Here is an 18680-nt window from a genome sequence, read left to right on the forward strand (position 1 = left end):
CTAATTATTGGTATTTTAACAATTTTCAGTAAATAGATAGTGGTTGTCTGATCAAAAAATGATATTCCAGTTACAACATGTACAGTTTTAACGTGGCTGGCGACAGCTTCAAAACTAAGCTTTCACTCAGTATTTAAACTTGTCACTAGATTACCTATGGATAAAACTGACCACTAATTAACAGCTGTAAGATCTTGTTATACATAATTGACCAATTTTTAGTGAATATATCTTTGGTTATTTGATACAAAAAATATCCCAGTTGCAGCTAGTTTACACTTTATAGGTCAAGAGGACTTTTGGTTGAATGAAGAAAAATATTGTGGAATAATATCATTATACATGTACCTCCTCAAGTATAATTTATCAAATCTCAGGAAAAATAATAACAATTTGCATATTTTGAGTATTGTGAAACCAGTGATGTAGAAACAGGTCATACTGATGTAGAACAACCAGGATATATACTCCATATTTGCTGTTCAAAGAAAATATCTTGACTTGATAATATATGGATATATTAGTATGCTACAAATATAGCCATCAACAAAGACCATAAAGTGATAGACTTCTAGCACCTTTAACATTTGATATTCTACACAGTAAATACGAATAAAATTTTATTTAATTTTCTACAGATCAAAAATGAGCAAGGATTAAAAATATATGCAGTCTCATTGGGAAATATTACCAGTTTCTTTTGCCAAATCATTTGAACTCATACCCAACAACATATGGGAAGTTTACATTTGAAGTGGATAGGAGAGATCTAAACAAAATCCTGATGAAAAGATGTTTTCACTGTTAGGTGAAAAAAAAAAGAGTGAAATGATGTGTGTTGAATTCCATCACTTGAGTTACTTTACTGTTTTTGTAGAAATAATAACCAGCTTTAAGCTATGATCAATATGTTTCAAGCTGTTGTCAATGCCATATGTTGAGCATAAATCCATACTCTTGCTAGCATGTTTCTATAGTATCAGGATTGGTTTAACAAAAGACCGGAAGAGACTTCCATTTTATGAGTACACTGCTGTATCTATTTTGATTGAGCCAATCAACATCCCCTGACAAAGACATTCCATTAAGTTCTCTTACCCACAGGGTACTTAATGATTGTAATTTGAAAACATCAGTTTCCTCCTGAACTCTTGTCTAGTTGTATCCATCACTTACAACAAACTATGGTTAATCAATAGGAAAAGGTTATTTTGTAGTTAGTTTCTCTGCATCATTGGGATTGTGGTGTACAAAGCAATGATTTTTGATAGACAGCACAGAAAAAAATATAAAGGTCACTCGATGTAGTTATGCTTTAGTATTCAACAATGAATACAATTTTCTCAACTTGTGGTCTATGATCGAAATGCAGTACATTGAAAATTACAAAAATACAGGCTTTGTGTAAAATTATTTTCAGTAGGCGTGCTGTCACCAGTGATCAAGTGATCCTATAAAACCATGCCCCAGGGTCTCAGTTCTGTTGTGGATAAACACCCTGCAGATAGATTCAATTTTTGAAAATTCCCAGAAGGCATATATTGAAATTTAGAGAAGTCAACGTGCACGAGATTCTGTGGACAGAGATTACTTGTGAAGAAAAGATATGCTGACTGTATGTTCTCCATTTTCTGAGTTTAATAAAGAGTTTTAGGCAATATTTTGACTTTTTAAATCATATAATCATAAATTTATTCATGGGCAATGCAGATACCTAAATGTCAAGTAATGACATATGTTATCAATTCTGCTGTAAGGTGAATCATCAAAGAAGATTTGTTAACCTGTGTTTAGAATTGATGACTTTATTACACTACACACTGAAAGGATTCATGAAATAACTGACATCTCAGTTCAGTTTATGTCTCATGATTTTTTGCAAAACAGCCTGAACTTACTTTTTACTTACTGTGACAATATAAATGAAATGACAGATCTCAGTTCAGTTTGTGTATCACAACAATACAGAAAAATACACTGAAGTTCCAGTTATGGAAACATTTATGAAATTATTCATTACTAAAGGGAAAGATCTCTATATTATCCATTGCTTGGACATGAAATAATAATAGTGTGTGATGGTAGGGAAGTCAATACCTATTATCCTGGCTGTAATTTTGACACTAATCTAAAATTTATTTTTAGTATTTTATGGAATCTATCAAAGATAACTTTGAAAGTGACATGAGCCAAATTAACTTGAGACACAAGTTCAACATATATATTATGTAAATTACATAATGTACAGTTTACAGAAAAAGAAATGATAGCCAATTTGGCTCATCATTGGTCAATTCACAAAACAAGGTAATCTGCATATGACCACTACATGTCACATTTGTGCCAAATTTGAATTCAATGAAATTAGTATATGGCTGACAAAAGGGTATGGATGGAAAGCAAGGGATGATGGAACCAGTTTAGTATTGGTATATACTCTGTGTAGACTGTTAAAGCTGTATATTTCATAAATTCATTCTTAATTTAAAAATCATCAATGATTCATGATTACGATTAATTCCCCCTCAAAAATATTTTTGACTCTGAGCAAAAACGTTTATGTATTTCAATCTTATATTTAAAACTATTTAGCTGCAAGACACTGAATACAAGAGAATTATCGAGTGAAGTTAGAAGTTATCACAAATAAATTATTCAACTTCAGAATAAAAGGTATTTGGGTTGAGATCTTTCATTCTTTGTTGGTAGACGATTTACGTTTAATAGGCCAGATAGTGGAAAGAGGATTTAATGCAAGATATTGTCTAGGTTTGATTTGATATTAAATCTTGATGCCAGAGAGGCAGATTTCTAAATAAATAATGATAGACTATACTTCCATTATAGTGAACCCAATTAATAGTTACATGTAGGTGTCCATGAATAAAAGACATAGATTTAGGAGACACAAAATAATGTCATTCTAAGCACAGAATGTTAATTTGAAAACAATACCTTGTAAAAGAGTTAGAGCTACATGTGACTGTGACAAACATGGACATTTTTTCAGGGACGGTACATTTGTAATATTTACCCTTACTAACAGATTTGATCTTTCTCAACATAGACAACAGAAGGTAAAATATGACCTTTAAAAAACTTAATCACATCCACATTTCATCAATTTCAAAGGATGGACCTTAATTAAGTGTCTGATGTCAGACAAGTGCATTCCTTAGCAAATTATTTATTAGTATGCATGAAAGAACACCTTTAGAAAGTTCAAATTTTGTGTCTCATTTATAAATAAATAAGTAAATAAATCTGCTACAATGAAATTAATAAAACAATGTCGTCACATTCAAGAAACTAGTGAAGCGAAACAAATTCCTTTTTCCTAATTTACATTTTGATGAGTTAAATAAATTTGATAGTTACACAGACTGATTATTTCCACTCTCTTAATAAAACACACATTTTTACAAAATAAATCTCATATTAGAGTTGTCCTGTTTAATTCTATGATTGTCTTGACATCTTGAATCAGACAAAAATCTTTTGGAAACGAGTGCAACTGTGGTGTACTTGGGTATTTGCATAAGTGCTTGCAGCATTCTCTGCGGCAGTACTTTGCAAGCACTGGTGCAGAGTACCCACACAGGCACTTGCGCAGCATGAGGTTCTGTTATTATTGCATAATCCGAAGTAACAAATTTCCATAAAAATGACACTTTGCAATTCACGCCTTTTCATGCAGAATGAATGATCACATCCTCAGTTGCAAATAACCTGCATGCAAGTATGCAATAATGTTTTCAGTATTGCACTGCAGTGTAAATACCACTAATATGCACACACACTGGTGCAAGTAATCTTTGGTACATATGTAATAATTGTCATTTCTAAGACATCATGACTGTTTAAAGAGTATGATTGTGAATTGAAAGCATCTGATTCAGCAATATGTACACACGCACACCCTCATGCACGCACGCACGCACGCGCGTGCACACATACACACACACACGTACACACACACACACAAACAAACACACACAATAGTTTCTTTTTTTCCTGAACAGACTAAGTGACCCATCAGTTTTAACATATTCCAATGAAAGAGTCACTGTGTCACTATTTGAAAACTCAAAATGTTTGTGATTTCTATAGGTTTTAGGCACTGCTTAATATATTTTAAACAATTTTTGCACTGTTAGAAATCTCAAACCATGTACATGGGTGAATTAGCAAATGGTTTAACATATTAAATGACTGTAAGATACAATTTGTTGTTCAGCCTTATCAAGCTTCTCAACGGTGTGCAGTGGATAGCTGATGGCATGGCATGTCATATCTTACAAACTAGGTATCAAATTGATCAATTTGAACTCCTTATCAGTATCACTGACTTTTTAAATAACAACCATCCCCAACATATTTTGTTTTACAGCCTTGAAACAGCAACCTTATTGATAAGACACTCCCACTTTCATATGTGCAGTGCTGTTGAGTTGGCGGTAGATTGCTGAGAGACAAGATCACAAAGAGTGGTTGTGGGCCAATTATACAGGTAAGTATGGGCGGTACTCAAAAGATTATAAGTGGAAAAGTATCTTCAGTAGAAAGGAGAACTGCTGAAGCCAGTACAATGTTGAAAAAAGTGGGTGGTAAATGTTTTACCATCTTTTATATCTGTTGGAAATGACTGTGGGTCATCACATCATTTTAACATCTTCTTGCATTCAACACCCACAACACTGAAGGAAACTTGCAATGTGACATTTACAATGTTCTTCTCCCCCATAAAAAGGGTCTACTTCACTTAGATGAGCAATCATAAAGCAGTTAAAGAGAGCAAACTATACTTACTCTCTTGTCAATATCGCCATGTTGTAATTGCACAAAACGAGCACTGATAGCAGCAATGTAGCTTTGCTGGTTGGAGAATGCTACCCGTCCAGCTCCTTTGGGATATTTCAACTCCGGGTCAGTATCAATGCCAGCATAGCAGACCCCACCATACAGTCTGTCCATTATCATTGCTAATTCAACTGCAATTAAATAAATGTTATTAGTATCCATACAAATACACGATTGGATAACTTAATAAGTGTACTTCAGTTAAAATGTCATTTCCAATTTTAAGACTTATCGTGATTATTACCCTTTCCTCAAGGATAAAGCATGTTGCTGAATAGCAATCAGCAGTATATCATGTTCGATTTCTGACTCATGCTGAGAAAAAAAGTGCAATCACCTCCACAATAACACGTCTCTTGGAAGGAGCACCAATACACAATTTCCTAGATTTCTGTGTTTAGACAAAATTCTGAGATGTTAAGGAGTCACTAATTTTCACCTACCTGCTCTCAATGGTCTGGGTACACCACCTACAAAGATAGTTTTTCTTGGATCTAATGGTTGAGATCCATCCATAACATAATCACTGTCAGCCAAATTCCATGGTCGAATTTGTACCTAGGATCAAGAGACAAGATTAAATATGCTTTTGCTTTCTTAGAAATTGTACAATGATAAATCATATATTATATTATATATTACTGTCGAAATTTGGAGACTTGTGCTTTAGTATTGGAAGGTAATCCATCAAATGTGAGGATGGTAATTACTTCATGGTCCAAAGGCATACATGTCGGGGGGCGGGGGGGGGGGGGGGGGGGGGGGGGGGCAACAGTTTATTACATACTGTGTAACTGTTTATATGGTAGGGAATATATTTAAATTTTTATAATTATGATTTACATAAAATTGTAAAACTCGTAACTTTGATGTGGTGCAACTTATTCTCACAGTCCATAGGCAATATGCAGAGTGTGTATAATAATACAGTAGCATTACATAAAGAGTTACATACAAAGTATGTGAATTTGGACATGTAATATAAAAGGTAGAACAAATACATCATACAATTTTTGCATATAACAGTAGGGTGACATTGAATACAAAAATGCAGTATCCATATAAATTATGATCAATGTCACTATGAAAAAGACTTAATTTTGATAAAAAGGGTGACCCGGCATGTTTTATCAAAACAGCTAACTGTCCAAGTCTGAATGTCTGAGAATTCTGACATCACAATTATTCCATCTCAAGTTAGACATCTGAAGGTAGTGGTACAGAAAGAACCAGTAATTATGAGTTACAAGTATATGTTGACCTCAATATTAGCTGTGTATGTATGTAATCATTTGATATTAGATGGTGTAACTGTTGGCAACCCATACTTGTCTCTGCATGATAATGAGACATTTTCCATGGAGAAACTATTTTCATACTGTGATATACATGACTTTTTTGCTACATTAATAGCAAAATTCATATTTATGACATGACACAACTGTGCTATTGAATTGAGATGAATTCAATATCCAGATTTTTTGACATGTCATGTCAATGTAAAGGCACACTGACTAATACACAACACCTCACATTGTGTAGTATGATTTAATAGGATTTATAAAATTGAGTCTTAGCCTGCCAGTGTTGCCTTCCCAATCACAACTTCATTTCCTGACAAACATAGGCTATCCAAGGTGGACATTCACCTCGTTAGCTTTAATCTTCAGACGTGGTCTGTGTAAAAAGTTCAATAGGAAATGCACCCAAATCCATCATGAAAAATCCCTAATCAATTTGTGTGCATCACAAAGGAGCTAAATATGATCACATCCTGCATTTTCTGGATGCACTGCACAGATTGGTCAATCAAGAAACACAAGGTAAAGTGTACTGTTGTAAATTTAAGTCCTGGATGGAATATTTAATCTTCACTATCCTTTCTTAATGTGATTAATGTAGGTGAGTTAAGGGGCCTCACTAAGGGAAGGTACTCACAGGTTTGTCTTTTATTGTTGGGCTTGACACACAAAGATAGAGTTTGTCTCCATCTTTGATGCAGGCATCTATAAGTTCTTGTACAGATCTTTCATCTTGGAAAAGTAAGAATGCGTAACCTGTAAAAAAATTTAAAACAGATTGATGATTGTAAGTTACACAACACTTGAAATTTTTTTAGATGGGAATAAAAAAAATAATATTTAAATTGAATAAACAATATTTTGATGATTGTTGTTGTTTACATTGTAATCACCCTTCCATTCCCATATTCAGTGAAGTTTTGTTTGAAACAGTCAATAAGCAAAAAACCGGTATACCTTTAATATGAAACTAAAGTTTCCGAGTCACATAGTGTACACTAGACATCATTGCATGATCAATGTCCACATTAAATGGATCAAATTGTCATTTGTTTCAAAGGTACGATTCTACAGTGACTATTTATTTCACTGTATGACATAATGTGGTTTACTTTGAGGTGCCAAGGCAAGGACAAGTCATTAGCATCAGCTGTTTGTACCACCACCTTGGGCCAGAAAAAAAATTGCATATTCATGGCCTACACCTGAGTCTTGTATTTTATATTATATATTTTCTCTCAGCCTATACTGTTCTGCAACTGCACAGTAGTGGAAATCTTTCCCCTAAACGAGGTCACTTCACAGTGCAGGCAGGAAACAAATACAGACACACCTGTGGCTAATGACAATGTTCTATACACAACATTTTACCAATAGAGGGCTTTCCTCATAAATAACACAAGTTGGGCCTCTGGTAGGTGTTCTTTGAATTAATGGTAAACAGTAAAGATCTTCTGGGTATTTAACATTTCATTCATTTCAAAAGAAAATCATGTTACATTTTCTATGTGGTGAAATACATGTTGAATTTACCACAGGTCAGTACCACAGGTCAGTTTAAACAGTCTAACATATTCAGCTTTTAGCTATTCCTGTTATATTCAACACATAAACTACATGTAGTAGAACTAATATCCATTTCATAGTTTGACATGGAGTCTCTAAGGCATGGTACGGAAGGGAGGCTGTCATTCACATGAGTTGTGTTCATGAAAATTTACCAAGTGACATTAACAAAACAACAAACACACACTATACCTTTAGGTGGGAAGTAGGACTTGCTTTCTGCCTTATGAGGCCAATCAACTACAAGACTGCCAAATCGTCGGAAGCTAGCAGTAATTTCCTCTGTAAAAAATAACATTACGTCTATTAAAGTCAAACCTTTAAACCTCATTACAAAGGTTTAATACCTGCAGGATAGGGTATAAACTTTTTTTCCTACGTTCTCTGAACGTGATTCTTGTTGAAACAGATAAATGTATATGTCATGTTAGCTGTCCAAGAACAAATCAAGAGTGTACAACACTAATTTCTTGTTCCACTGACTTGTGGCTACCTGTATACCTAGCTTGTAAGGTTAAAGGCCAATGATTGAATCCCAGGTTTTCACATTACTGCTATATCTTATCAATGGAGCCATACAGATAAAATAGGATCATTCTTTTGTTAATTAGGGTCACCTTTTTCAAGCCACACAACTGTTTTTTCACATCTAAGTTCTAATCCTCATCTCTAGGGGCTCTTTAACTCTAGCATGCACTCGCTATATTGATTGTTTAATTTTCACAAATTAGTATAATTTGATGCAATATCTGTGTCACATATCAGATATTTACAATCAATTATACACTGGTAAAGAATGTACCTTGGTGGAAATAAAATTTAGAATCAAATTAATATTTAAGTAAAATATTTTTCTTTGGGAGACTTCACTTGCATAGATAATATGACTCTTAAGATATGATGTGCTATGCCACCTTATCAGATATCATTTAACAAAGTAGCCTGATTGATTGAATGACACAACATATAATTTTCAGTCTTAAATAATACACACTTTCTCATCTATGCAGTAACATCAATCCTATCATGTTGAAGAATACAAAATAGAAGTTTGAAATGAGACAGTCTAATAATCATTCATACACTGAACAGCACAATTGTAAGTTCCAATTTGACTGGAAAATGACTTAAATGTAAATACAACTCCAGAGGGATACGCTAGCTTTCTCACATCAATGGGCCACAGTTTGTCTTGGCTTACTAGACCTGCCATACAAGACTGTATAATCTAATAAACAATTTCTCCATATCGTGTGTATTTTAATTCATTTCAAAGGGAGGGATGATGTTATAAAGGTAAAATGGTTAAATAATTTCTATTCATCTTTCCTTGAAACTAAAGAAACACTGTACAAAACAATAAACATGCACAATTTTGCAAATATAGATGCGATCATCTATATTCAAATTAAGCATGGAGAAAGAGTGGGCTGATAGATTGAATGTGGAAGGTTCCACGATTTACAGCAAGGGGAAGATTGCATGATTTCCTTTTCAATTACAGAAGCCCTACCAGCTATACATTAAAATCTATGTCAAAGTAATACATTACAAGAGTTTAATTACTTTTAATCTCATCACCAAGTTACCTGTGAAAACAGCCATCTAGAGTTGATAGGTATCAAATGGTACTGACCTTTGATTCAGACAACAATCTGTCTTAACGTAGAATGTGCCTCAAAAATATACTCTTGAAATTTATGCTGTTACTTTATTCAAGAAAATTTAAATTGATTCTCAGTTAAAATGAATAAAACCAATGTCTAGGGTCACTGTACACAGTTTTTGAAATAGAGGTCAAAATGACATCAAAATTGAGTTATTTTAGAATCTAATATGGCCACCATATCCAATATGGCCACCAAATACTTTGTTAACTCTATCAGAAAATAAAATGTTTTCCTTGAAAACAACCCAATTTCTATGATTGTAAAAAGACCAGGAACAAGCTTTGGTATATGTTATTTCACATTATTTTTTCAGGTAGAAAAACTTAGTGAAGCTGTTTTATCAAATAAAAATCCAAAATAAATACCAAATTCTCATCCATATGGCCACTTTAAATTAATAAACCTTCAAATGTAGTTCTGTGTTTTCTCCTTAATTTAATATTACGTTTTAAAACAAGGGTTTGATAGTTTGAAATTCAGTATACTGTATTATCATTTATACTTTATAACCTGTATTGACTAAGTGCGAAAACAAATATAAAGGGTGCTGGCAATATAGCTATATTTTATATGTTGTAATTACTCCCACCCCCACCCCCCACCCCCATCCAATTCTAATGATACAATAATGAATGAGATTGTCTTTGTGAAAATAATAATAGTAATAATAATAATAATGATAATAATACTATTGCACAAATAAATATTGATGTACTATGCAAACAATATAAGTACATGACTGCCATAGGTATGCATCGTCTCCATGGTACCAAAAATACATGTCTAAAAACCATGATTTCAAAGCTAATTAATTCAAATATTGTATTGTTTGTTTGCATTTATTAAACAATGATGAATTTGCATACGGTTGACTGCATCAACTATTTTCAGCTATTGACTGACTAAATCCTCTTATTTAGATTTAATCATTCCCAGCTATACAATAAATTCAGATTAAAACATCTAATAACAAATATTGTGTTCTGTGCATTCTACATTTAATGAATTTGTCGCCTAATTTTCATTTTTTTTAGACAGGTCTAATTGATTTTCTAGGATATGTGCATTTCTAATTTGTACTACTTAATAAAAAACTTTTAAAAAAAAATAAGTCTGTACGACTTAAAGAGGCCATATGGATGAGGATAGGGTATTTATTTTGGCTTTTTAATTTATAAAACAATTTTATTGTGACTTCCGATATGGTAAATCAACATGAAACAGCATAGACCAAGTTATTGTTTGTAACTCAATGAATTGCAAACATTACATTGTAATAAATGTGTAAAGTGTTTGTCATTGTACATGCAATAACAAACATTTTACATATTTTTTAACATTTTTTTTTTTATAATGTATTGAGTTACTAACAAGGACTTGGCATATGTTGTTTCTAACTGATTATTCAAGTAGGAAGCCATGATAAAATTATTTTATACAAATTAAAAATCCAATCCTCATCCATTTGGCCACTTTAATAAAAAATTTGATAAATTGAAATAATAAATTTGTCACAGTACATACATATGGCACTATAGAGTGTAGATCTGCTCTGTAATTTCATCAAATCTGGTTTCACTCCTACAGACTGATTTTGAGCAGGATTTTCCAACTGCGTTCAATGAACATGACAATTAACCCACACTTCACTGACAAAATAACACAAATCTATTTTAAAGGGCTCCATGGAGACCAAACATCCTGTATTAGGACATTAGTATGAGTGAAATTCCTTCATCCTTGTTTCCATGGAAATTTACATTTAATTACATAAATTCACAAAGGTATTAAATTGCGTTGGTATTGATGTAGATTTGTGAAGCCATAATAGCACTAACCACTTTGGCTAGCAATTTATCAGCTCTTATCCACTGTCTTCTTGTAAGATAAATCTTTTTTCAATTGTTCTGTTGGGTCAGCCTTTTACACTCTGACATTTCTTTCATTGATACATTTTCCATTTCCTATCTAGTATACACACGAACCGAATTGAAAGGCCAATTCTCTACTGAGTGCTATCAATTGTCTTCCCTGCAATGCTGCATGTGGGAGAGATCTCCTTGATACTACCGCACAGCACAGACATGACAAAAGTATTTTCATATCACATGCGGATGTTCAAATATTTGTCAGTGTCAACCAAAATATATGCCAGATGCTTACAGCTTATTGAAATTTTATTGTGGGCTTTTAGAGAAGAAAGTGAACTGTCATATTTATTGTCATACACATAGCAATCATAAATTTGTGGCATATTGGCCAATACATTAAGAGACCCTCCTACTCATATTATCTGATGGTCATCATTTGTACATGTTGTTCAGTATTGTAAAAGCATACAGTCAGGTATTGTGAATGGTTGACAAGTCTATATTCTATCTATAACAGTTACCAGTATCTGATGAAAGAATTGTCAATTTACAAACAGGCTGCCATGCTAGTCTTGTAAAATGTACTCATTTTTATCATAATGTCAATTAGAAATTGCCATACCCTAAATCTCTTTAATATGTCATTTTTTGAGGAATATACAAACATATTGAGACTTTACAAAAAATAACCAGCTACCATCAAAGTGATGATGTCTATATTGATCAGCTCAGTGTTATTTACCTTTGAAGGTAGGAAAGATGATGTGACTGTAATTACATGTATGTGTTTCCCACAGGCAACACTATAAATAGGACAAGCATACTCACAGTGACATGATCATGAATATTTATCAAGGGTTGAAATAATTCTACTCTTTCACTTCTAAATAATTTTCAAAACAGCCAAAGTTGTAACCTTCAAATTGTACATAATATTTACTCTGCTCTCTGGTTTGGCATGTTTACCTTTGCTCGTATTAATATTACAATAATGATGGTACATGTTGCTACTATCAAAATAATATGCAATATTTTATTGATTTTGAGGTCACTTTGAGAAAATTATGATAATTTCTCTCTGACATATCATATTATATATGTAAATGAATAATAGTATAGCGGACTTTGTAACATGGGAGTGTATTAGCTTTAGATTATATATTCAAGATGATGTAATTCTGAAATGTTTTATAGCTTGGCTACTATTTTCATAAAAATATGCTAATTAATCTCCTGGAACATTAATTGTCCATCAAATCTATCATTGTGTACCACAAACAACTAAAACAGCTTGTAAATTCTGTTATATTTCCTAAATTTGGAAACAAATGTAAAATGAAATGGTTAAAGAAGAGGACCATCAAAATAATAAATAAATTTAACCCATCAAAGTTCATCAAATTTGCAAATTTGTAATTAATTGACTCAATACCATCATATCTTTGCTCAGTTAATATCTTTGAGCAAGTTTCATCAAATTTGGTGGTTTTTCTTGGTATAGGCAGAGGTTGTGGTCACTTTTTTTCTGGTGCCAAAATAGCATCAAAATCACATTACGGTGCATCTTTGCATGCACACTACATGTATTTCAGATGTACACTGTACATTATACAAATTATAAATGTTTACATACATGAACACGTCATTCTCTCGCACCCCACACCATATACATGTACATAGTTTGCATTTCCAAAATGTCACACGAAAACATTAATATGCAACAATACTCATTCTAGAATTTCGATTTTCTGTGGTAATCAGTCTCTAGAAATACGTGCTCTGAGAACGAACGCCAGATGAATCTCTCTTAGGATGGTTCTCGGAGTTGAACCGTACATAGTACATAAAACTCTACACTATGATACAATACGTCAATACTGCAGTGCACAAACTAACTTCCATGATACAAACAACAGCGTGAACTTTCAATTTGACAGAGACACAGTTGTAAAAGCATTTGATACAAATTTTGTGTTGCTGAGGAAAACTGTGACTCAGTATACACCAAGATATTCATTTATTCTTGAACGATGCCTTAACAACATGTGAACCATGTTCACCTCAGATGAAGAGCATGTAGTGAACGGTAAATTCACGTAATGTACTTTTTGAGATATCAGTGGAACAAAATTTCTGCACAGACAGACAGACAGACAAGACAGACAAGACAGACAAGACAGACACAGACATCGCCACGACAATAAAAATAGAATCCCTAGGGTTCCCCATGCAGTATTAAGAGTTGGACAAGTGCTGGTACATGTAGGGTTACTGAAAAAAAATTGTCTTTCATAAATGGTGCAAGAATTTGTACAGTTGTAGAGAGACTGGCTGCCTTATCCTCTATGGTAGCCTACAAACTAGCCTTGTTTATATTTTGTTGGAAGAAAATTATGAGAAATATCAAGAGAACAGACAGAATGGAGAGCAAGATCAATTATTTTGTTGGAGGGAACTTTTTGGAGAAGGATTCTCATCAATATATTTAGCAAATAGGAAAAGTAGCGCACTCTCCCAGTCACAGAAAATAAGTTATGATGGTGAAGTAAGAGCAGCTGTAAACAAAAAAATAATGTACAATATAACAAGAATTGTAAATTCCCTCTCCTGAACATCTCTATCTGTGAATCAGTTGAATCTTCACCACAATGGCTAGGTGCAGTAGCAAGTGATCTTATGTTTTTACCACTAAGTACAGCTTTAGAGCAATACAAAACTGTTTACAAAGGAATTGTTCACTCTAGTGGACATGGACTATAACTACTTACCTTCATCAATATCAGGAGGCAGGCCACCTACAAAGACTTTACGTGAGTACCGCTCACCAGGATAGTCAGAGTTATTAGATTTGGGAGAGCCTCTTGAGGGTGAGTTGAGAGATGGGACTATCTGGTCTGATCCATGACCATCGTCTAAGTATGAATCATCACCTGGGAAAAAGGGACTGCGACCTGAGGGAGATAAGAAATGCGATATTTAATTTTATATCATACTTTTTAATTTTACTTTACAAATTTAATGTACATGTAAGGATTCACAATGACTTAATCCTAGGTTATCAAATTAATGACGTCTTATTGGTGCAACCATAAGGATTACATATGATCATTCTTTTGCACAGGACCAACTTTTAGTTTTGCTAGACAACTTTTTTCTCACCTAAATTTTAATCCCGATCTGACATTTGACATAGGCCTAATAATGATATTTGGCATACTTCATTAAACTGGATGAAATCTCTGATGGCTTTATCAAAGTCAAATAAAATGGTTCTTCTGTTCTAAGTTTAGTATTCACATACATCAAAGACTGATTTTTCCACTTTTGATTGTCAATTAATGCATCACATCAAAGTCTTTGATGTTCATAATATTGGGAAGGCTAAGCTAGCAGTAGTAAATAAATATTATTGCTATTCCCTTGTGAGGTGACCATGTACATTTCACTACATTCATATTCCCATCATTCATACAAGTTAAAATGACGTTGAGTTGTAAATTGTCAATAACAGTAAATGTAAATATTACAGTATATTATAAAGACAGTTTGCATACAGGGCAGAAGATAAGTTATAGTTTGAGATACAGGAATGGAATATATATCTACATGTATCTCTTCACCATTGCTTATCTCACTACAATTATACAAACTGTGTGTGAGCAAGTTTAATATTCAGTTTCCATATGGGGTGTACAAAATTAGTTAGAGTATATTTTTTGTCTATCATGGTGTCTGATATATGCCCTTACATTCCACTCAATCTAGCACTGCAGAACATAATATGCAAATGTATGATGTCATTTGCATATCACTTGACTGTGATGTTAAATTTCATGGTACATATGTATATATTACATTGACTACTGGGATACTTAATTGCTGAAATACACAACATGTACAGAAGTATACATGTGTATTAAAGATGACTTAAATTGTACTATCTAAACTTGGGATTTGACAGCCGGAGGCATGTAAAGGGCAGCACACAGGGTATATTCTTCACATCATCAACATGATGACGTAGGTGCTTTTGTCTCATATGATTTACCATTAATATGCAATCTTCTTTATTTTGAGATGCAATTTACAGAAAGTGTACAACCTTATGGGTGAATAAATGGGTGGACATTTGCATGAGGAACACATTGATTTCATTTTCTTGTCATAGTATGTACCAAGTCACATGTTTTTTATTTCTCTAAAAGTGACCCAATAGTTACTGTTTATGAATACTAGGGGTGTTTGAGTTTATTTATATTGTATTCATTCACCTACAAATAGCACCAATGGCATTGTAGCACAATTTTCCAGTTTTTCGTTTATGTTTATCTGGTTGCCTATCCAGCCTTGTTGTTATCATTACCATATATGCCATAATTTGGCTGTTATGGGCATAGTCTTGTTGCCAGGTATATTTGTATTCACCTTTTGGATGTTTACCACTTGCCTAACCATCACTGTTGTTACATGTATCTTGGCAATATACAACATCATTGGGCTGTTGCTATGGGTGTGGTCTTGTTGCCAGGCATATTTGCATACATTTTTACCTCCCGTAAGGAGAGGTATTGAAATGGTGATGTCTGCCTGTCTGTCTGTCTGTTTGTCTGTCCGTCCATCCATCCATCTTTGTGTCTGTCTGTCTGTCTGTCTGTGTCATCATTTTCTTAAAAATAGATGGCTTAATGTAAAATGAAATTTGCTACACATCTTCCATATATGCTAATGGCAAGAACTGATTAGATTTTGGTAAACATCCAATGAACATTAATTAGGCTACTTCAAATTTCAGATAATTTTGTATATGTATCGATGGTCGATGGTAAAGAAGTGCATGTGTCATTTAAAGCTTGATGTTGTAACTTACAGTCCATATGATTAATTTGCATATTAATCAATGGGTTTTTTTTAATAATTAGGCAATATGTTAACTGTGCAAGCTTCAAATCTCATTTAGTTTCATATAATTAATTTTCCAATTAAGTGGTACATCATGTATAAAAGCTATAGTTTAGAATTTTGCATTCGAACAGTGTGTGTAGGCCCAGAAATCTATGATTTTGCCCTTATGGGAGGCATTCAGTTTAAATCTGGTTTATATGCATATTCCCTTGCATATTAATGTCTGTTATTATCTTTACAATATACATCATCTTTTGGCTGTTGCTGTGGGCGTGTTCTTGTTGCTAGTCATATCTGCATACATTTTAATCTGAACACCCCTAAGAACATTCCCATCAAATTTCAGACCGATCTGCCCTGTAGTTTTTTGATTAAAAAAATAACATTTTTGATTTGAAAAATTTCCAAACTAGACATCAAAGGTAATATACCCACCAATGTCATGGCAATCAGTCCAACGGTTATTTTTACTTAAAGTTGTTATACAGACAGACAGACAGACAGACAGCCACACAGACATTTTTCCATGCCTATACCACTACTGAACCGAAGTTCAGTTGTGCTAAAAATGATCCATCTATAATGCTAGCTATCAGGATGACATTTTGATAGCTAATTTCATGTTTTTCATGATGAAGAAAGTATAATAGCATGGTTTTGACAAATTATGGCCAGTGTACTTTGACATAAAATTTATGAGAATACTGTAATCTGAACAAAATGTTGTGTCTTTGATTAATGTTCAAAACATCACTAAGAATTAAGACATTTATCCATAACTTCCAAATATAAATACATAATGAAGTACACTTCCCATGCATCCACCAACAAATATGTTAATCATAAACTATTTTCACATACATACTAAAGTTTGTTTTAGCAGTACTTCTAAACATAACATGGTATATTACAGCCATAGCATGTGGACTAAAATTCTGCTTGTTTTGTGATATACTTTCTTTTCTGTGCCCTAGTCTAAAAGATGCTGGTATTCAAACATTGAAATTAATTTGGCCCACTTGTTATGAATTTCATCCAAGGGGATAATATCCTAAGCAATTATAATTCAATAAAAACTACCAATTTTACACATATTATCATCAATAATTCATGACCAGTGTGTTTGAAAAACAAGAGATATAAATAAAAGAAATAGATAATATAGATGTTTGTTACATTTCTTGTTTCAAAAGAATGCACAATATATTTTGCATAATATAGTTTCAATAATCATTATAGTATCTTATTTTGGATTCATACTGACTGATATCCATTATCTTTTATATGATATTTCACAATTGATAACATTACATATACTGGTTCCATAATTTGTATATCCCATGAAAGAAATGTTTTTAAAATTATTTACAAAACTGTTTGTCTTGTACATTTTACTAGGTACAAATATAAAGAAAGTCCTTTGAATTATGTACATTACTTGTCTTGTACATATACTAATTGTCTTTTGGCCATGTGAATTCTTCTCAGAATTCAAAGAAATGCATACAGGACTCCACTAAATAAAACAAACATATAGTACAAAGTATCACCTGTGTGAGTCAAGTTTTGAATATAGATCAGGGAATGTGACCTCAGAGAATAAAGCCCCTTTTCATGATAACTTTGTTTAATTTAGGATTCATATTTCAGATATAATGTAAATTGATGTCACATTTGATGTACGGTAGATCTGAAGGTTACCTGTTTGATATACTAGTAATCACATCTGGATTTACAGTATACAAGTTTATATATTTATGGCGCCAGGTTTTTGGGACAACACACACGACTCATCTTATTATTGACATCTCTGCTCAATTTGGCTGTGTATGTCTGGACTGCTTGTCTCATCTGAACACGTCAATATTCAGACAAAAATAGCTGCCCTCTATACACACAGTATGAATTCATAATGACAAGTAATATCCCTCTACATGACATACATGTATCTACCATTATAATTTACTATTTTGTTATTGTGAAAGTTGATTTCAGTTAATATCAAATGTATACACGGAATATAGTCTATCATCATTTGCTGTATCAATCATTCAATTTCCGACATGCAGTACTATATGGCAATTTAATATTGTATTAATATAATTGTTGTTTCATGACTGACCTGGATGTGGATGTAGTACAAAGGTCATACACTCAAAACATTAACTTTAATACACGTATTCTGATGTCATTTATTTCACTTTCTATCCCTTTAACTAAGAATAAAGGATTTCCATACATTTGTTTTCATCTAGATACTGATTTGTGCATACATCTTTATACTTGTTATAGTTTACTATTATAGTATATGACAGAACTCCATGACACGTCATGTGAAATGAGTGCGTGTGTCATACTCAGAGTATTTGCACGAGTTTTGCAGACACCGTTCTCTGCGCCCATACTTTCATGTGAGTAGCAAGTGAAAGTGCAGCAGAAATCACTGCAAGCACGAGTGCAAATAGGACTTGTTTATTTATTTATTTGTTTATTTATCGGTGTTTTACTGC

General features: G+C 33.0%; 1 protein-coding gene and 1 long non-coding RNA gene across 3 annotated transcripts in view; both read right to left on the minus strand.

The window, feature by feature from the left end:
* The window catches only part of LOC144446715 (uncharacterized), a 173024-nt gene that overhangs the window by 62092 nt on the left and 92252 nt on the right, over window positions 1-18680 (minus strand). The window lies entirely within an intron of this gene.
* Window positions 1-18680, minus strand: part of LOC144446476 (cytoplasmic polyadenylation element-binding protein 2-like) — a 66574-nt gene that overhangs the window by 6259 nt on the left and 41635 nt on the right. For both annotated transcript variants that reach the window (XM_078136245.1, XM_078136244.1), the window contains 5 exons: window positions 14037-14219; window positions 7920-8009; window positions 6799-6917; window positions 5304-5418; window positions 4810-4991 (listed from right to left, as the gene is read on the minus strand). In XM_078136245.1, the coding sequence (XP_077992371.1) occupies window positions 4810-4991; window positions 5304-5418; window positions 6799-6917; window positions 7920-8009; window positions 14037-14219 (689 nt within the window). The remainder of the gene's footprint in view (window positions 1-4809; window positions 4992-5303; window positions 5419-6798; window positions 6918-7919; window positions 8010-14036; window positions 14220-18680) is intronic.

Source organism: Glandiceps talaboti, chromosome 15 (assembly GCF_964340395.1).
Source record: "Glandiceps talaboti chromosome 15, keGlaTala1.1, whole genome shotgun sequence".
NCBI lineage: Eukaryota > Metazoa > Hemichordata > Enteropneusta > Spengelidae > Glandiceps > Glandiceps talaboti.